The 21,915-nt window shown below is 42.0% G+C and overlaps 1 protein-coding gene across 5 annotated transcripts in view; it reads left to right on the forward strand.

The window, feature by feature from the left end:
* SPTBN5 (spectrin beta, non-erythrocytic 5) overlaps positions 1-21,915 on the forward strand; it is a 445,401-nt gene that overhangs the window by 174,956 nt on the left and 248,530 nt on the right. For all 5 annotated transcript variants that reach the window (XM_077264001.1, XM_077264014.1, XM_077264022.1 and 2 more), the window contains exons 23-29: positions 647-873; positions 6,269-6,455; positions 11,081-11,281; positions 11,675-11,791; positions 11,914-12,068; positions 18,342-18,474; positions 19,342-19,487. In XM_077264001.1, coding sequence (XP_077120116.1) covers positions 647-873; positions 6,269-6,455; positions 11,081-11,281; positions 11,675-11,791; positions 11,914-12,068; positions 18,342-18,474; positions 19,342-19,487 — 1,166 coding nt within the window. The remainder of the gene's footprint in view (positions 1-646; positions 874-6,268; positions 6,456-11,080; positions 11,282-11,674; positions 11,792-11,913; positions 12,069-18,341; positions 18,475-19,341; positions 19,488-21,915) is intronic.

The following is a 21,915-nucleotide window of genomic DNA, read 5'->3' on the forward strand; positions in this document are numbered from 1 at the left end:
CTCATCTCTAGGTAGGAGTAATAATTGCAGACTTCTTGGCTAACGTCAGATATCTAAGAAAGCTAACAATGTGAACTCAACATTTTGCAATGCATTGTTTGGATGTATATGCTGAAAACTAATAACATCACATAGTCAACTATATTTTATACATGTATATAAATAATGATTATGACTGTTGTTAATAATGTTTTTATGGATTTTGCTATTAATTACAATTTCATATTTCATATTATTTACCAAGCAAATAAGCAGACTGTTGAGTCTCATAATAATGGAAAAACAGAATATGTTGTTCCTTGGTGATGTGATTAAGGTTGAGCCACTTTTTTTTTTTTGTCCGAACCTGATATGAAGGAGACCCCAGATATATTTCCACGCGATATCCAGTTTAGCAATTTGATGTTAATGGGAGTTGAACTTTACTTGACACCAGAGCTTACTTACCCTGATCTTGGCAGTCAGCATTTCACATTATTTATTAACAATCTACTCCTGAAAAATCATGCATTTATTTCAGATATTGATTAGCTCTGAATGCAAGTAATGCATTATGCTTTTCTATTGCAATTTTTTTTTTGCACAATGAGAATTAGAAAGAGAAAAATAATAAAGTGAGCATCCCCTCATTATGTTTCCAATCCAGGATGCCAAAGAGAAGATTGAGAAGATAGAGAAGGTTCTGCAGTCACCGCAGTCGGGACATGACCTGAGAACTAGTCGAGACCTGCTTAAAGAGCATCGTCAGCTGGAAAATGAAAGCAGAGAGTTGGCTGATAAAATGAATTCAATCGTGTCACGGGCTCAGAAGATGGCCACCAATCATTTCAACTCGCAAGGGATCATGGATGAAACAATGAAGTATCTAAGAAGGTAATTCAATTTATGGTATTTCTACTATCCTGAAAAATAGTAGGAAGTAAATAATAAGGTCATTACTGGTGAGTTGTGGTAAGAAAGGAAGGTAAACTTTAAAAGGAACATCCACACCAGATTATACTTGGTGCGAATTGTAGAACCTGATCCATCTGACATGTTGGTAATCTCAGGCCTTCTGGAAGGGAGCCATAAGAACCACCTCCTGCCTGCCAGCTTCCTTGGTTCCTATTTGATTAGCCAGACTGGAACAATGTCATTGTTGCAGTGTGAGGCACGTGACCTTGCACCTTGCCAGCTTATCAAAGAGGAGCCAGGGAAGCCAGGAGGTAGAAGGTGGCTCTCAGGGCCCTCAGCTGATGGCTACAGATTACTAATGTGTTTGATGTACTGGGTCCTGCAAATCGATTAGCACCACCTCTACACAGGACCTATCTCTTTGAAGAAAGGTTCATCTTAGGCCTCTTTCACACTTCCGTTTTTTACAATCAGTCATAATCCGTCAAAATGTTGTAAAGACGGATCCTGTGCCGATTGTAAAAAAACGGGTGCACTGGGTCCGTTTTTTTGACGGACCCGTCGAGGCAGTTGTTGCCAGAATTGGGTATGTGCACACCTTGTGTATGCGTATTCGCCGTGTTTTTCCGCTGCGAAAATGCATATGCAGCGCCCCAGAGTCCTGGTCGTTGCAGTACTGTGGCTCCGCCACTAAGGGGAGCCATGGTACGTTCGATGGCACTGAAGGAGTTCCTCCAATCAGGTATCACAGACACCAATATGTTTCACAGCAGGGCCTCCGGGGGGAGCTAAGGGTGCTATTCATTAGGCCACTCCCCACCATAGTGGGTAAACTGGGGGTCAGGCAGGAAGTTAGGGAGAACGCTGACGGGATTGAACGGAGCAACACCTTGTGGCAGAGGGTGTTGTGAAGGGAGAGACTGTAGGGTCTCTGCCAGGGGTGGGACCCTGGCAGAGGCTTGGCATTGAGAGAACGTAACGGGACCGTGCCTGCTCAGCTTAGCGGCGGTGCCCAAGAAAGGACTAGAAGCGAGGCAGATTGTGCTGAGTGAGAAACGAGATCAAGCAGAAGGCGAATACCAGCAGGGGTTTTGTTGAAAGAGGCAGCACCCTGCTGAGGCGCAATACCGGTGGCCGGAACGCCGAGGGAGTGGATTAGAATACAGCTTCAAGCCATACTCCAAACAGGGGCAGGACAGTCGGTCTCAGGCGGGCTGTCTACCACATATCACCTATGAAGTCTTGGGGGGCAATTGCGGGAGAGGGGCGTCTCTAGGGTCCCGGAAGAACTCCAGGCCTACCTGACAAACGGGTGCCATTCCAACCTGAATACAGGGAGGGGTGGATTACAGAGGAACATCAAATCGAGTTGTGAGGGAACTTAAGAAACAGACACAACCGTTGTGGGGTCACTTTCCGTGAGCACAGCAGGGAAGGACTACAACACATAGCGCTAGAAGGAAGGCACAGATTTCCACCTGAGAGGAGAACTCTGGAGGTGCCATTGGACCGGCTGGACTTGCGTAGCCTGGTGAACCGTGTTCTGGACTGAGGACTCAGAGATCTCCAGTAAAGAGGTAAAGAGACTGCAACCTGGTGTCCTCGTTATTTACCGCGACCTGCACCCCACAACTGCACCGCTACACCACCATTAGCACCACTTATTGCACCGGACGTCCCCCACTGACGGACAGGGCCACGGACCGGGTCTAGCCACCGTGACAACCCCAGGACTGAGACCTAGAGGCCCGGCTCCGGGTACCCCTCGGCCCTGCGGCGGTGTGGGGGCGCGCCGCACATACACAACAAAACCCATGTTAAAAATAATTAAAAAATAAAAAATCGTGATGTTCTTACCTTCCGGCGTCCCCCACAGCCTTCCCGATGTTCGCGATGCTCGTGATGCTCCCATTCCCAGTAGTACCTTGCGAGACAATGACCTGTGATGACGTAACAGTCTCGCGACACCGCTGTGTCATCTGGTCATTTTACAAGGCATCACTGGGAAAGGGAGCTGCAGGGAGCATCGCGAACATCGGGAAGGCTGCGGGAGACGCTGGAAGGTAAGAATATCACGATTTTTTATTTTTTTAATTATTTTTAACATTATATCTTTTTATTATTGATGCTGCATAGGCAGCATCAATAGTAAAAAGAGAGAGAGAGCGAGAGAGAATTTTCCTGACTGGAAATTATTCTGCGCATGCTCAGTTTCAAAAGACGGCATCCGTCACTGGATTCCTGCTTTTGACATTCAGTGACTAATCCTGCGTCCATAGGCTCCCATTATAGCCAACGACAGACAGCGCCGGATCCGTCACTGAGCGATTTTCCGACATACACAAAAAATGTTTCTATGTGCGTTGTATGTTGGCAATAAGGCCACATTCACACGTTCAGTATTTGGCCAGTATTTCACATCAGTATTTGTAAACCAAAACCAGAAATGAGTGAAAAATGCTCCTAATTTTGGCTTACAAATACTTATGTAAAATACTGACCAAATACTGAATGTGTGAAGGTGGCCTCACATATTCAGCTCTCAGTGGTTTGTTCCCGGTCCACACTGTTATCACTGTATTTACACATAGAGATAACAGAGCATTGGAACAAGCACACAGCTCCAGACAATGAGAGCCATGATTAGAAGTCCTGATCTTAGGCCATGTGCACACGTTCAGTATTTTTCGCGTTTTTTCGCTATAAAAACGTGATACAAACGCGAAAAAATGCTAACATATGCCTCCTATTATTTACAGTGTATTCCGCATTTTTTGTGCAAATGTTGGATTTTTTTCCGCGAAAAAATCGCATCGCGGAAAAAAAAGCAACATGTTCATTAAAATTGCGGAATTGCGGGGATTCCGCACACCTAGGAGTGCATTGATCTGCTTACTTCCCACACGGGGCTGTGCACACCATGCGGGAAGTAAGCAGATTATATGCGGTTGGTACCCAGGGTGGAGGAGAGGAGACTCTCCTCCACGGACTGGGCACCATATAATTGGTCAAAAAAAAAGAATTAAAATAAAAAATAGTCATATACTCACCTTCGATGGCCCCCGGAGTGTTCCCGCCTCTCACCGCTGCATGCTGCCTCTTCGGTTCCTAAAGATGGTGTGGTTCAGGACCTGCGATGACATCGCTGTCTTGTGATTGGTCGCGAGACCGGTCATGTGACCGCTCACGTGACCGCGACGTCATCGAAGGTCCTGAACCACACCATCTATAGGAACAGAAGCCGCTGAGGATATCGGCTGTCTGCAGAGGGTGAGTATAACCATTTTTTTATTTTTTTTATTATTTTTAAACATTCTATCTTTTACTATAGATGCTGCATAAGCAGCATGTATAGTAAAAAGTTGGTCACACTTGTCAAACACTATGTTTGACAAGTGTGACCAACCTGTCAGTCAGTTTTCCAAGTGATGCTACAGATCGCTTGAAAAACTTTAGCATTCTGCAAGCTAATTACGCTTGCAAAATGCTAAAAAAACGCGAAAAAAACCGGGAAAAAACGCAAAAAAAAAAATGCGGATTTCTTGCAGAAAATTTCCGGTTTTCTTCAGGAAATTTCTGCAAGAAATCCTGACGTGTGCACATACCCTAAGGCTACTGGGCTGGTAGCTGAGCAGCTAATTTCTGTATAAAAGTAAATGGGCTGGAGAGAGCTGACTGGGATGTTAAGAGTTAACCCCTCTCCTATAATGTAACAACTGCATGGAAACTTGCTGTACACTATCAAATATAAAAGCTGTCATTGTAGGAGAATAACAGCAGACAAATAAAGCAAGTCTATTGCAAGCTTTAATTTAAGCAATATAAAAACTAGAGCATGCTATTTTCAGACAAAGATGTTGTCTGATTAAGACAGCTATATTCTGTGTGCCTTGTTAGGCATTGTGGACATCATAAATGGGGGTCTTCTTGGTTGGAGTCTTAAATATCAAGCAACAGCACTTTATTTCTGGGTGGACCAGCCCATCCATGTATTGCAGTGCAATACTACCACACATTGATGACTGTTGACAACCAGCAAACATCTACACATTTGATTATGATTATCAGAATGTTTGAGTAAAAGCTTGTAATAAAGTGAATCTCATTAGCGACAATAAACTTCAAAAGTTCACATTTTTTATGGTCAACAGTAAAAAGAATATCACTTAGGCTGGTTTCACACTTGCGTTTTGATCTGCAGCGTTTTTACCGAAAAAAACGCATGCGTTTTTTTCCCTATGTTTAACATTAAAAACGCATGCTTTTTTTGTACGCGTTTTGCCGCGTTTAACGACACATGCGTTTTCTTTGCTGCATTCGTTCTTTTGCAGAAATGCAACATGTAGTAATTTTCAGAGGCGTTTTTTTTTGCCCCCAAAAAACGCATGCGTTCATTTGCGTTTGATTTGCGTCAAAAAATACATTGATGTCTATGGAAACGCATACGTTTTTGCGTACATGCGTTTGCTTGCGTTTTAAACGCATGCGTTTTTATAGAAAAAAACAAGAATACACCCTGATAAGCCACCCCTCACCATCAGGGTGATAAAGGGATCCTAACCCTAACGCTAACCCTAACCCTACCCCTAACCCTAGGGATCCAAACCCTAACCCTAACCTTAACCCTACCCCTAACCCTACCCCTAACCCTAACCCTAACAATATGACAGTGAATACTCTCCGAGTTTATATTTTTAGTACTCTATAGCAATACCGTATATCTTGGGGTGTCCACATTGAACAAAGCTTTTTATTAGAAGAATGTCCTGGTCTCCAGGTCAACATAATAGACAATCCCTATGGATCCCTAGGATCCCTAGGGTTAGGGTTAGGGTTAGGGTTTGGATCCCTTTATCACCTTGATGGTGAGGGGTGGCTTATCAGTGACCTGGTGACCAGGACATTCTTCTAATAAAAAGCTACCCCTAACCCTAACCCTAGGGATCCAAACCCTAACCCTACCCCTAACACTAACCCTAACCCTACCCCTAACCCTAAACCTAACCCTAGGGATCCTAACCCTAACCCTATCCGTAACCCTAACCCTAACACTAGCTAATTCTATTAATAGTGGGTTTTCTAGTTGATTTTGATGATTGGCAGCTGTCACACACTTCTCATAATGCGTTTCAAAAACGAAAACGCAGGAAAAAACGCATGTAAACGCGTCAAAACGCCACGTTTTTTTTACTTCATGCAAAAACGCATGCGTCTAAAAAAACGCAGCGTTTGCACGCGTTTACATGCGTTTTTTCACCACATGTGTTTTTTTTACAAACGCTGCAGATCAAAACGCAAGTGTGAAACCAGCCTAACACTTATCAACACAAAAAAAGGATATGGATGTTGCATATATTGCATATTCTCATTTCAGGTTTGAATCCCTGCAAGATCCTTTATCCAAAAGAGGAGAATTCCTGCAAGCCAAAGTGGATCAGTATGAGTTTTATCACTACTGTGACCTCGAGTTGACATGGATCAATGAAAAGATGCCTGTTGCCAGCTCCACACATTTTGGCAAGTCATTGGATGCGGCTCTGAGCATGCTTCAGAAGCATAAGGTACCATGTCTTATTAACATGAGTGAAAGTACATCTGTGGTCTAAAATTCAGACATGGAGACAAACGTTTATGTTCGTCTTGATTTGTATTTCTCTATGCAAGATAAATATATATGGTAATTTGAAGGGTAAATACTAAATTGCTCAAACAATATTGTGGGGCTTTTCATAGCTAGCAGTAACTGATTACATTTTCTCAGAATTTATCAGCTTCATGCAGAATTATTTTTCCCATAAAAAAAAGAAAGCTGGGCAATACCCAACGGACCCTATTATAACTTGGCCAAATCTATGGTGCGATGCTAGTGTTTTACGACATATCATGGAGAGTGTGGGAACATCCATTTATAACAGATGGAACAGTGCATGGTTTCTCCCAACAGTAAAAAGGATGGCAGGCATCTTTATGCCCCATTTTGCAGCATTCTGGAATGCGGTACATATATCTCCAATCCCTTATGAAAGGCACAAAAAATACCTTTTATTATACACACAGACAGCGCAGTCCGGTCCAGTGAGCGTTTCTAATCTTGACGGCGCCTCCTCAATTCTTATGATCACCATCCATCTTCCCTGCTTCATGTGTGTCCTACGTCATCTACACAGTGTCCCCCATGATGCTTCTGCGCAGGCGTACTTCTCTCTACCCTGCCGAGGGCAGAGCAAAGTACTGTAGTACGCATGCGCTGGGAGAGGCCAAAGAATGCCAATGCCCTGAAGGTAAAGCTGCATGCGCACCATATTACTTTACTCTGCTCTCGGCAGAACAGAGAGACGTACGACTGCACCGGAGTGCGATGGGGGATGCTGTGTGGATGACTTAGGAGTTGGACCCATCATCCACACGAAGCAGGAAAGGAGGACTGTGATCCTAAGAAGAGAGGAGGCGCCGGATCAAGACCAGAGACGCCCATGGGAGCGGACCACTCCATCTGTGTGTATAATAAAAGGTCTAAAAGAGGTTATCCATTGTTCGGGAAACCCATTTTCCCCGGTGGTAGTTTTTAAAAAACGAAACAAGAAAACTGCGCTTTACTCACTCTTGCTGGATCCAGCACTGAGTGTCCACCGCTGCTCCTACAGTCTGTTATTGTCTACAGCGTTGACATCATGTCTACATCATTAACGTCATGTCAACAGCGCTGCAGCCAATCAATGAGCTCACTGGCTCTTCTTGAGTTGACAGAATGAGTTGCTCACTGATTGGTTACAGCCCTGTCGACATTTGGAGCACAGTTGAGACTCTGCTCTGGACCCACAAAGGGTGAGTAAAGAACACTTCTTCTTTTTTCACAACAAACCTCAGCTGAAGTAAAAGGTTTTTCCGAAATCAGAAAACCCCTTTAGGGGAAACCTTTACCTGAAACACATATGCATTTTCCTTTAAAGATATTATGAAATACTCATACAATGTAGACAGGAGACCTTTTTAGGCACATCTGTTGAAACCTTGTTAAGAACAGTGTTTTCATTGCTGGTTGCGGCCACGGTAAATGGCACCATGTTAATCCCCATTTGCTTTGGCCGATAGCATTGTGGTAGACTGTGAATTTTCCAGAATATGTTAGACATAGGAGGGCAGTTGTGGTCTGTGGCGTCCAGTGATCTAATCATTAATACACTGGCCTTTCTATCCTGTGGATTACAGGTTTCCTTGTAACGAATATTTGATAGTGTAGACCTTTCCAGTTGCGCTTCACTTACACTGTGTGCACAGCGCTGAGCGAGTGATGACATTACATTTCAGAGTAGCTGCTGTTACATGAGAGTATGACTGAATGCTTTATATGGTTGCCCGAAATAAAGAATTGTGATCCCTGACAACGTGTTCACATCTGGTTTGTAAAAATGTTTAACCCTTTAAGGTCTGGTCTATTGTAGGCCTTGGGTAGGACCAAGTATTTTTACTTTTTTTTTTTTTTTTGCCATTCAAATATCTGTTGAATTCTCCCATCCATGTAATTGTAACATATGACTTATTGATTAGATTTTATTATTATTTATAAGGAGGGGTGAAATGCAAAAATACAAATTCTGTCACTTTTTTTTTAACCTTGCTGTTTAACATGCAGTGACAATGGTGGGTTCACATGATGCGATCACTATGTGTTTTTTGCCGTAGTTTTCCAAAAATTGTGGATTTTAGAAAATTGCTGTAAACTGTGGCAAAAAAAACCCCTTCACCATGGCATGACTACAACTGTTGAACCCACCCTTTTGCTAGGCAGCGTTGGCGGGAGGAGGCACATTGAAATGGTAGAATTACTATTTCTTTCTTTCATAAAGTCCATGGCATTAAATGGCCAGAACAGGATCCATAGCTGCATTTTTGCTATTGACTGTATGTCATGGCACCTTAAAGGGCTTGTCCCTTTTCAGAAAAACTCTGTCCCCCAACTGCAGTTTATAAAAAAAAAAAAAAAACACGCTAACTGGACCTTACTCACCCTCCCCAGGTCCAACACTCGGTTTTCCCCTCCTGATCCTCATGTCTGTTACTGATTGCAGCGCTTACATCACGTTGACAGTGCTGCAGCCAATCAGAGAGCTCATCAGCTCTTATTGGGGTGTTCCATGTACAAGAGCTGAGTCACTGAGCTCATTGATGTGGTGTCAATGCTACAGCCAATAGTACACACAGGGAGCAGTGGTGGGGACTCAGGGACGATCAGTAAAGCATGTTTTTATTAATAATCTATGTCTCAGGACCGTGATTTTCTGAAAGCATACAACCTCTTTAAAGTCACCACAGTGATTTCTGACTGTGACATCACTTCGTACTCTGCAGTAGTTTGCCGAAGCTGAACCTCACAGTCATCCTGAACTGCCCAATTAATCAAAGCGAATATTACGTTTTGCACTTTCTTATCAGTGAATGTCATTGTTTGCAGATAAAAATTACCTGTACAAAATGTTTTTCATATACAGTTGTGGCCAAAAGTATTGACACCCCTGCAATTCTTTCAGATAATACTCAGTTTCTTCCTGAAAATGATTACAATCACAAATTCTTTGGTATTATTATCTTCGTTTAATTTGTCTCAAAAGAGAATGAAGCAAAAAGCAAAATATTGATCATTTCACACAAAACTCCAAAAATGGGCCAGACAAAAGTATTGGCACCCTCAGCCTAACACTTGGTTGCACAACATTTAGCCAAAATAACTGCGACCAACCGCTTCCGGTAACTATCAATGAGTTTCTTACAATGCTCTGCTGGAATTTTAGACCATTCTTTTTTGGCAAACTGCTCCAGGTCCCTGATATTTGAAGGGTGCCTTCTCCAAACTGCCATTTTTAGATCTCTCCACAGGTGTTCTATGGGATTCAGGTCTGGACTCATTGCTAGCCACCTTAGAAGTCTCCAGTGCTTTCTCTCAAACCATTTTCTAGTGCTTTTTGAAGTGTGTTTTGGGTCATTGTCCTGCTGGAAGACCCATGGCCTCTGAGGGAGACCCAGCTTTCTCACACTGGGCCCTACATTATGCTGCAAAATTTGTTGGTAGTCTTCAGACTTCATAATGCCATGCACACGGTCAAGCAGTCCAGTGCCAGAGGTAGCAAAGCAACCCCAAAACATCAGGGAACCTCCGCCATGTTTGACTGTAGGGACCGTGTTCTTTTCTTTGAATGCCTCTATTTTTCTCCTGTAAACTCTATGTTGATGCCTTTGCCCAAAAAGCTCTACTTTTGTCTCATCTGACCAGAGAACATTCTTCCAAAACGTTTTAGGCTTTTTCAGGTAAGTTTTGGCAAACTCCAGGCTGGCTTTTTTATGTCTCAGGGTAAGAAGTGGGGTCTTCCTGGGTCTCCTACCATACAGTCCCTTTTCATTCAGACGCCGACGGATAGTACGGGTTGACACTGTTGTACCCTCGGACTGCAGTGCAGCTTGAACTTGTTTGGACGTTAGTCGAGGTTCTTTATCCAACATCCGCGCAATCTTGTGTTGAAATCTCTTGTCAATTTTTCTTTTCCGTCCACATCTAGGGAGGTTAGCCACAGTGCCATGGGCTTTAAACTTCTTGATGACACTGCGCACGGTAGACACAGGAACATTCAGGTCTTTGGAGATGGACTTGTAGCCTTGAGATTGCTCATGCTTCCTCACAATTTGGTTTCTCAAGTCCTCAGACAGTTCTTTGGTCTTCTTTCTTTTCTCCATGCTCAATGTGGTACACACAAGGACACAGGACAGAGGTTGAGTCAACTTTAATCCATGTCAACTGGCTGCAAGTGTGATTTAGTTATTGCCAACACCTGTTAGGTGCCACAGGTAAGTTACAGGTGCTGTTAATTATACAAATTAGAGAAGCATCACATGATTTTTCGAACAGTGCCAATACTTTTGTCCACCCCCTTTTTTATGTTTGGTGTGAAATCATATCCAATTTGGCTTTAGGACAATTCTTTTTGTGTTTTTTCATTTTAGACAAATTAAATGAAGATAATAATAACAAAGAATTTGTGTTTGCAATCATTTTCAGGAAGAAACTGAGTATTATCTGACAGAATTGCAGGGGTGTCAATACTTTTGGCCACAACTGTATGCAATAGTCATTTTTCCACTTTAAAAGCACTGTAAAATCAATGATCTAGAACTTATTTGATCGCCTGTTGTTTAGGAGTTACAAGCCGAAGTCAACGCGCACAAACAGCAGCTACGTCGAGTCCTGGAGATTGGCAACTCTTTGATTGCAAGCAACCACCCTGAGTCTCGTAACATCTCTGACAAGAATAAAAAATTGCAAGATGTTTGGTCAGAGCTGGAGCAAGCGTGTGAGAAGAGGATGCGGAGCTTGCAGGATTCTGTCAGCTTCCAAAAGGTGAACGATCAGGTTTTACCATAGCTGCCCCCTCCCCCCCCCCCCCCCCCCCCGAGAGAGCTGCAAGGTTTACGCTAAAACTCTCCTGAAGGAGAAGCCAGGCCGCACCAGAGGATTCTCCAGTTCTCTGGTGGGTCAGTCCAACCCTGTCTATTGGTATACATTATACAACAAACATACGTACATATTTAGTTGTTTTCAAAGGTTTTATATAATATACATCATTGGCTCCTCTTTCACAATAGTTTCTGTAGCAAGCTTTTGTTTCCCAGTAGATGCTCTGTAAATGTACTATAACAATAGGATTTTTTTAAATAAAAAACTAAATTGATTTCTGATGTGTGACTAGAGTTATGGAAGATTAAATATATATTTTTTTATCCAATATGAAAGTTTCTTCTTGATGTGTCTGACATGGAGAGTTGGATTGGAGAAAAAATTCCATTGGCGAACAGTAAAGATTATGGTAAAGAGGAGTCTGCCACCCAAAAAATGATGAAGAAACATAAGGTATTCTAGAAAACGGCTGGTTCTAAGGTTTGCAATGTAGAATCATGCAAAAAAATAATAACCAAAAGTGTGTGTATCTAAGAGGATTAAATGCAGCAACCTTCTTCCAATTTTATGCCTAGGACTTACAGCAGGAGATTGAGCTCTACCAAGACTTGGCATCTACGCTAGGTTCCTCAGGACAGAATCTGCCTTCCTATGGATATGATGAAGTCGATGCTCCTGTTCAGAAGATACGTTCACAGATGAAGGATCTAAAGGATTGTGCAAGTGTAAGGTAATAGATCATTATGTCTTCTACCTACAACAATGGGTACATTTATAAATATTGTCTAACTAATTGACAACACAAACTATAGCTCCCTTACACATTTGATGGATGTCTTCCCGCAGCTATATTGACCATCATTCCCCTACACAGCAGCGATCTCTCATCTGAGCTCTCTTGTATTGACATCTCTGGCGGCAGCTTATCTTCTAAAGAATAAAAGGATCGGCAGCTCATAATTGGACATCCCAGATCCTTAACTCCCTTTTAAATCATCTTTATCGATCCTTATACATATTAGACTTTTGGTTGAACCCATCAGTAATCGTGGGGTTGGCCAATGTTAGTCTAATGTGTTGTGGCGTTTTAGACTAGATGGTCTTAAAATGTGCCGGATTTATCACACTGCTTTGTGGTGTTTAATAGATATAATGTATTTTTAGACTATCTGATCTAAGTTTATCTATTAGTGGACTTACTTTGTGCTGGAAATATATGCTCCTTTCTCAGTAAATCAAATCCCTTTCAATGACACCATGCTTTTGTTGCTTAAAACTCATAATAATTATAGTGCGAGTCATGAGAAAGTCAAAGTGCAATACAAATAGGAATTCGGGGAATAGAACTAAGTTTATATCACAGGCATGTTTTAGGTGGCCACGACAAGTTCCTACACCTATATGGCCATTTTAAGTGAAACTCGTTGCTACTCCAAGTCTCTGTCCCAGATCACTCCAAAAGTGAGAAGCAGAGAAAGAAGAAAGTAGAATAACTGCTGAAAAAGGGAAAGGTGAAGACAGCGGAGAGACAAGACATTAAGCACCAACAGTACGTGTTCATAGTTTTCCACCCTGGGCTCTACCACATCCACAAATGAAAGACCAAGCAAATTATGGTAAATCAACCAAGCTTCCTTTCCAAATTTGACCCGCATCAAAAATCAATTTGTCGATCAAGTACCATAAATTTAATCAGTAAGTCCTTTATCGTCACCAATAATACATACAAGAGACCTATACCGCCCGACCATGACCATATATTACCACCAGAGAATGACCGTATAATACCAACCTGCTAATTTTTTTTTTAAACTCGTTTATTAATTGCAAAATAAATCATACAGTACACACATTTGCATTCGTGTCCATCATTATCAGTTGTAACGTAACAAAACAAATAATTACAATGCATCATCACATCTGGAATATTACAAAAGTAACAAATGGTGTATGTCGGTCATTAGCATCTTATAAATCTCCTATGGTATAACTTAACTACATTAACTACTAATAGGACGCCGCCAAAAAGAGAACTCCATATATATTTCACCCTGTAAGCAATGCCCCCGAAACCATAGACCCTGCTTCTCACATGGATATTGTATTGGTGCAGACTATAGAGTGTGATAAGAGGAGTTCCATCTACCCCATATTTTCTCAAATTTATCAGGACATCCTCTATTCTGATATAATGTCCGTTCATATGGAATAATTGAGTTTACTAGATCAACCCAAGCTCTAAGAGATGGGCAAGAACCACCCATCCATCGCAGCGCCAGTACCTTTTGTGCCATGAACAGTGCCTCCCGCAAGAAAATCCCAGTGTAGTGATCCCAAGATTCCGCATCCCACACCCCAAATAAACAGGTCAATGGCTCAAGTGGGACAGGAATCAACAACAAGGACGTCAATAATGCCGTCACCTCCTTCCAATAATGAAAAATAACAGGACACCTCCAAATCATATGAATGAAATCTGCATCACTGGAATGACATCTCAGACAATCTGACGAGTGGAGACGGCCCATTTTAAAAAGACGAGTCGGGGTCAGATAAGACTGGTATATGATGTATAATTGGATCATCTTATTGTTAATTGATGGGGAGACCTTAGTTGGAGATTCCAAAATATCGTCCCATTCTTCCCCTAGTGTATTAGGAAGAAGTGCCTCCCATTTCCCTTTAATAGAATTTATAATAGACCCCCCTCCTATGGATAACAGATAGGTGTATAGAGAGGAAATAAGTCCTTGGGGACCTTGCGATTTGAGAGTTCCTATTAGAGGTAAAGATGAAATGGCCTGCCCTGTACCCATATTCCGCATGTGCGAATGAAAGGCTGACCTTAACTGTAGATAACGGAAAAATTGAGACCTCGGGATATTATAAGTATTCTGTAATTGTTCAAAGGAGATAAAGATCACGTGATTATGTATATTGCCTACCGAGAGAACACCATGCGATATCCAAAATTCCGTGGACGGTTGGCCCAACAATCCTGGAAAATAACTGTTATTCCACAGTGGCATTTCGGCTATTATATCTACAAATTTAGTAATTTTTTTGATTTGCCTTCATGTTAATCGTGCCAGCCGGAGTAGAGGCAGCAGACGAGGAACACCAACCTTCTCCAACCTGCTAATTTGTTAATACAAATCACTGTACTAACACTAATATTACTCGCATACTATAACCATATAGTGGGAGGTATCACTATATACAGCACAGGTAGCTCCAGTGACTCACTGGTGATGTCTCCAATTGAAGTAATTAATTTCCTCTTTTCTTCTTCATCCGGCACAGACCTCTATGAGTTCTTTCATCCATGATTCATCTCTGCAGAAAGTAACTCTCAGACATCTGTGGCTGAGCACCCTTCCCACTTTTCCCCCACTTTTACAGTAACAGTACCTCCCTTTTGTCCCACAGTAAAAGTATTTCCAAAAATAAAATACTATACAATAGTGATGTTCCCATATATAGTAGTAATGCTTATGTATGTAATAGTATGCAGGTACTGAGTATGTCACCACGGAACAGACAGACCAACAGTTGAGGGGTTTAATAAAAGGAATCAGGTTCTCCTCGCAGGGAGGAAGCAATGGAAAATAACTAGCAATAAAACAGTGCAAAATTAAGGGAGTCAAACAGTGTAACAGAAATAAGCAGGATTTCTTGAGAAAAGAACACTTATTAGTCTGATGAGGACTTGCTTGGAGGGTTGTCTTCTCCAACATAGGCGTCGAGAAACAGCGGCACTTGTCGTCCCTCTGTTGTCCGTGGGCTGAGTAGTCTCTAGGAGTCTGCTGCCTGGGGATTCGGGAGTTAATGTGGTATGCACAGGCTCTGAGTCTTTAGCTTTTACAGCACAGCCAGGAATCAGGGGCTCTGCACTGTTAAGTCTCTGTACCAGGGATCAGGGGCTCTGCACTGTTAAGTCTCTGTACCAGGAATCACAGTCTCTGTACTGATACCGCGGGGACCAGGGGGTCGAAGTCTCTGCACGGGCCAATGTCTCTACACGGGTCTCAAAGCGTCCCTCTCCAGTCACAGCAGAGTCCGCTTTCATGTACTCACAAGATGCAGTCTTTCTGCGCAGTCTCCGTCTATTTGTCCTCAGACCGGGAGCTCTCTCTCTCCCGGAGCGCAGATGCACCCTGCTCTGCACGCTGCTCATGCTGCTCTGTCCCCTGCACGCGTGCCTTTCCCGCTCTCTGCCCGCTTCCTTCCTGTCCCAGTCTCCAAGTCTGCCCCTTGGGGAACCTGCAGCACAGCTCAATGGTTCCAGGCACAGAGCCGAGAAGGTAACCGCCCCCAGACTCTCCTTGTGTTTTAACTCCTTACATGTACTGTTTGTGCCCCAAAACAGTAGAATTGCCCCATCCCATACAAGAGTAATGTCCCTCTTTGTAGACCTGATATAGTTGCAATAAACCCTTTGTGGCCCCATACATTAATAATACCTCCTCATGTGGCCCCCATACATTAACCCCTTCCCGACATGTGACGGAATAGTACGTCACATGTCGGGACCCCCGCTTTGATGTGCGCTCCGGCGGTGAGCGCACATCAAAGTCGCGACATGTCAGCTGTTTTTTACAGCTGACATGTGCGCGCAATAGCGGCGGGTGAAATCGCGATCACCCGCCGCTATTAACTAGTTAAATGCCGCTGTCAAACGCAGACAGCGGCATTTAACTACCGCATCCGGCCGTGCGGCCGGATATGAGCGCATCGCCAACCCCCGTCACATGATCGGGGGTCGGCGATGCTCCTCCATTGTAACCATAGAGGTCCTTGAGACCTCTATGGTTACTGATTGCCGGTGGCTGTGAGCGCCCCCCTGTGGTCGGCGCTCACAGCACACCTGCATTTTAGCTACATAACAGCGATCTGATGATCGCTGCTATGTAGCAGAGCCGATCGGGCTGTGCCTGCTTCTAGCCTCCCATGGAGGCTATAGAAGCATGGCAAAAGTAAAAAAAAAAAGTTTTTAAAAATGTGAAAAAAATAAAAAAAATATAAAAGTTTAAATCACCCCCCTTTCGCCCCAATCAAAATAAATCAATTAAAAAAAACCCCAACCTACACATATTTGGTATCGCCGCGTTCAGAATCGCCCGATCTATCAATAAAAAAAAAGCATTAACCTGATCGCTAAATGGCGTAATGAGAAAAAAATTCGAAACGCCAGATTTACGTTTTTTTGGTCGCCACGACATTGCATTAAAATGCAATAACGGGCGATCAAAAGAACGTATCTACACCAAAATGCTATCATTAAAAACGCCAGCTCGGCACGCAAAAAATAAGCCCTCACCTGACCCCAGATCTTGAAAAATGGAGACGCTACGAGTATCGGAAAATGGCGCAATTTTGTTTTGTTTTGTTTTTTGCAAAGTTTGGAATTTTTTTTCACCACTTAGGTGAAAAATAACCTAGTCATGTTAGGTGTCTATGAACTCGTAGTGACCTGGAGAATCATAATGGCAGGTCAGTTTTAGCATTTAGTGAACCTAGCAAAATAGGCAAGCAAAAAACAAGTGTGGGATTGCACTTTTTTTGCAATTTCACTGCACTTGGAATTTTTTTCCCGTTTTCTAGTACACGACATGCTAAAACCAATGATGTCGTTCAAAAGTACAACTCGTCCCGCAAAAAATAAGCCCTCACATGGCCAAATTGACGGAAAAATAAAAAAGTTATGGCTCTGGGAAGGAGGGGAGCGAAAAACGAAAACGGAAAAACGGAAAAAGCTCCGGGGGTGAAGGGGTTAATAATGTTTCCTATAAATTAATAAGGTCTCCACATATGGCCCCAAACTTTATAATGTCGCCGTTTGTGGCCCCATGTCTCTAAATAATGCCCCCATTGTGCTTTTCACACTACTATTGAAAAAAACAACCAAATCCAAATTGTCCCCATGCCTATGATGAGTGTCTCAGTCCTCATCCTTCCCCCGGTGTAGGTGGTGCAGTGCATTGACGTCATTGCTCCACCTGTGGCATGATTGACCCACGGGTGTAACTACAATAGGTGCAGGGGTTGCAATCGCACTCGGGTCCCAGAGCCTAGGGAGACCAAAAAGTCAATTTAGCCTATGTAAAAAGACCAATGCTATTAAAGACTTGCAATAATTGGGGGCCCTGTTGGAGCTTTTGCATCGGGGCCCTTAATCTGCAAGTTATGCCACTGGATAGACCCGTGACTGTAGAGTAAGTGCAGGGCAGGGAGCTCAGCTAGTGGCTCTCTGTTCCACAATAGATTTCAATTGGAGGTGCTCCTCCAGAGGTCCGGTCACTGTCGCATCCCCTGAATACCAGTGATCGTTTTACCTCTTTGTTCCAGTGCCTGGGTGTATATTCTATCAGGTTGTAGAGGAAATGTCTGAGGTGACAATTATTATTAACCCTTAATAATCCTTGGATTGCGTCTCAGGTGAGCCCCTAATCGGATCCCTGTAACAGCTCCATAAATTTTAAAGTCAAGCTCCAGAATTGATGTAATCGAGAATAGCTTCACCAAGAATCATAAAATGGTAGAGTTGGAAGGGACCTCCACGGTCATCGTGTCCAACCCCCCGCTCAATGCAGGATTCACTAAACCATCCCAGACAGATGTCTGTCCAGCCTCTGTATGAAGACTTCCATGGAAGGAGAACTCACCATCTCTCGTTGCAGCCTTTTCCACTCATTGATGACCCTCACTGTCAATTTTTTATATATATCTAATTTGTATCTTCTCCTTTTCAGTTGTTCCTTTTCAGCTGATGTAATTCTATACCATTGAGATAGTATTTTCTAATATTTTTGTATACCTATGCGTGACATTTTGTGATTTATGAAAACTGTAAATACAAACAGGTTGAGTAAGTATGTAAGTATCTTCGTCTTATCAACTGTGCTCCATCAACTTAGGTTATTTTCATATTTTAGTACAAAGCTCAACATAAAAAAAAAAAAAGTTTCGCTTTATCATTATCTACTATTATTACTCTGCATAGATGGGGAAAACTGGAAGAGGCTTTGGCTCTGCATGAATACATCCGAGAATCTGGAGACCTTCAGGAATGGATTAACCAGCAAAGACAAGTAGCTAGTTCTGAGGACTATGGCAACGACTACGAGCATGTCCTGGTTAGAAAGTCATTATTTTTTCTCATAATTAATTTAGTAGACTTTTTGACTATATGTATATATCTATATTCCATCTCCCTTTGGTGATGCTGATCACTAGAAAACATTGTATACATTTTTATTAAGATCGGATGTGTAGTTTCCTTTAGGAAAAGTGTAGCCTAAGCTATAGAAGAAGATAAATAATTCAAGGCATTAACACAAACGCAACTAGGTGGTAAAAAATAAAAAAGGGGGAATCAAAAGAGCACCACAGAAATTAGCCATGCATTGCCCCCTCCTGACAACACAATAGGCATAACACATGCTATGTAATCTGACAGCAGGATGATGTAGGGACATAGACCATGATTCCAGCAATGTATCACTTACTGGGTGCAGCAGTTGTGATACAATCACAGTTTTTTCTGCCGCAGATCTAGCAGAGCTCGGAATGCTGAGCTTTTTATAATCCCACCCACTGATTGGCTGCTTTCTATACTTTACATTGACAGAAAGCTTCTAATCAGTGGTGGGGGCGTGGTTGGACTAGGTAGCACAAGACAACTAGTCCTGTAATGATAATCTCCTGCTGATAAAACACTGATTTGTATTGAAACAGCAAAACACAGCCTAGTAAGTGACACATTGCAGGAATCAGGCTCTCTGCCTCTACATTATGCTGCTCTCAGATTATATAGAAAAAAACCTTCTGACATATTCTCTTTAATAGAAATAACATTTGGAGGAGATCTCTTATTTTCTTAAAGTTCTGAGATATTTGAAAACCTAATAAATATTTTTGTTAATTACACAAAAATGTATAAAATAGCAATATCAATAAAAAAAACACCCCCACGTATCTTTGTAAACCTTTTGTTTCCACAGCAACTCCAAGCTAAGTTTGACACCTTCCAGCACCAGATGGAAACAGCTGGACAAAGGATGGCCGGGTGCCAACAACTTGCTGATAGTCTTCTTAACAGAGGACATTCTGACTCCATGCAAATTGTACAAAAACAAAAGGAGCTACGGTAAATTAATTTTGGAAGTACTTTTTTGGTAGATGAGTCTAATAACTTACAGTAGTTATAAAGACAAGATAGGTAAAATTATGAATTAAATCATAGACAGAAAAGTCCGATTTATCAAAGTATAAAGACCAGGGAAGAGGGGGCGCTACTGTGCAACCAACCCGGCAAACAGGGCAACACAGACAATGGTTAACAAAACTCCAGGCATACAAAATATTCACTCACATGTAGCAAAGGAATATACCGGAGTGTGAAGAAAACAAAAACAGAGAAATATAAGGAATTACCACGCATACAAACCAAGCAACGGTCACTGATGACTCCTCCAACTCTCCCTCTCCCTCAGTTAGCCATGCAGCAAATGCTAGCTCTGACGAGTTATGAGAGCCCAGATTATAAAAGGAAAAGGAGTGGCTAACCGAGCTCAGCTGTGAGTACAGGGATTTCCAACATGGCTGATTAACCACTGTTCTGCCAGAAGAATAAACCCATATAAAATTAAGGCGAAGTGCTTCTTCTCAGCACCGGAGTAGGAGCAATCAGACACTGCGGTCTTCTGGCTCCACACTGTTGCGGTAACCCCGTGACAGTATCCTATCCAATACATACACCTATGTATAATATGCTCTGCATTATTTTGAAAGTCACCACTCATGAAGCCAGAATTTGGGCAGGAAAGGGGAGTAGTTTGGAGCTCACCACACTGGAAACTAAATCAAAATAAAATTGGAATTCACTGGTCAGTGTTGAACCTTCTAGTGGAAAAAAGAAAAGATTGTTCCCGGCACATCCGTCCAGGTAATGAACTCAATTTTATTAGGTGAACATTAAAATTCTAAAACATTTACCTGACGCGTTTGTGGCGCCCTTAGTCCTAATAAAATTGAGTTATTTTATTACCTAAACGGCTGTGCCGGAAACAATCCTTTCTCTCGCACCATTTGTAGGGTTATCCTGCTGACCTCAAGTTACTACTTTTTGACCAAACCAATAGACTTTAATTGTGGTATATTATTCTGACTAAGGACATACATTTAATAGTATTCCAGTAATGTATTTTGCCTATGTGCACAAGAGCTCTTCTGCCAAGTGGTCCCTAAATGTGGTACAATAAGGTTATGGGTGAAAATGACAATTTAAACAGCACCAGAGTTATTTTCTAAAGAAATATTTTTATTAAACACAAAATATTAAAAAGTTACCACAAAGGGTAACAGTGGCAAGTAAATGTTAACACAAATAATGAAAATATTAACACAAATAATAATCATATTAACATGGACTTATATCAGTATATATAATCTGATCCCAAATAATGTGCTATGGTACGCACAGCGGTCCAGGCCCTATGTAGCAGCAATCAAACGTATAAACTTAGAGACATCAGATATAACTGAGGGACAAGTAATGCAATTGGCCCTATTCTGGTCAGATGACCGGAACGGCTCTGCATTTAAGATGGACAGCTAGACCAGTGAGACCACGCCCCCTTGAGGAAGTGAGGTTTATCCTCACGAAACGTGCGTCGGGGATAGCGGTCCGGTCCCTCATCACCTTACAGACTCCATGGGTAATTAACCGTTCATTTTTCACTGTTTATTGGTTACTTTATTGGCAGCAATCCTTCAACATGAGTATGTGGTGACAATCCACCAAACTTTTTTACCGGTGGTGAAAGGTTTTTTCCTTTCCCCTTTTGTTACATATATGTGGAAGTTGTCCCCTGTAGATTTTCAGTTATATCTGATGTCTCTAAGTTTATACGTTTGATTGCTGCTACATAGGGCCTGGACCGCTGTGCGTACTATAGCACATTATTTGGGATCAGATTATATATACTGATATAAGTCCATGTTAATATGATTATTATTTGTGTTAATATTTTCATTATTTGTGTTAATATTTACTTGCCACTGTTACCCTTTGTGGTAACTTTTTAATATTTTGTGTTTAATAAAAATATTTCTTTAGAAAATAACTCTGGTGCTGTTTAAATTGTCATAGTTACTATTGAGTTGATATATGCAATTTCTTATATACTGCTGGTTTCTCTATATACTAAAGGTTATGGGTGAAACCTAATTCTTGGCCAATAAAGCTGCTCCGCATATCTGTCTTAGTTATAAATGTAAATATCGTCACACATTCAAGAGATGATTGTGTTCTTTTGCCTCGTTTAGTGGCTGTGGAGCAGCTGTTTTTATAGTTTGTAAGGTCACACACTAGGTAAAAAAACAGATTTTTTTTTTTTAATAATCCCTTCTGCCCTGCACGTATCTTTATAACCTCAGGTAAAGAGGCAGAGAATAAGTGCCAAGGAAGCAGGGATTAGTCGTATATCTCTGGGCGCTGGATCCTCCCAGCTTAAAATCAAATTGGCAATTGCAGCCTCTTCCGGACCAGAAGCTTTAATTAGATAATTATTTCA

This window comes from Ranitomeya variabilis, chromosome 1, assembly GCF_051348905.1.
Source record: "Ranitomeya variabilis isolate aRanVar5 chromosome 1, aRanVar5.hap1, whole genome shotgun sequence".
In the NCBI taxonomy this organism is placed as follows: Eukaryota; Metazoa; Chordata; class Amphibia; order Anura; family Dendrobatidae; genus Ranitomeya; species Ranitomeya variabilis.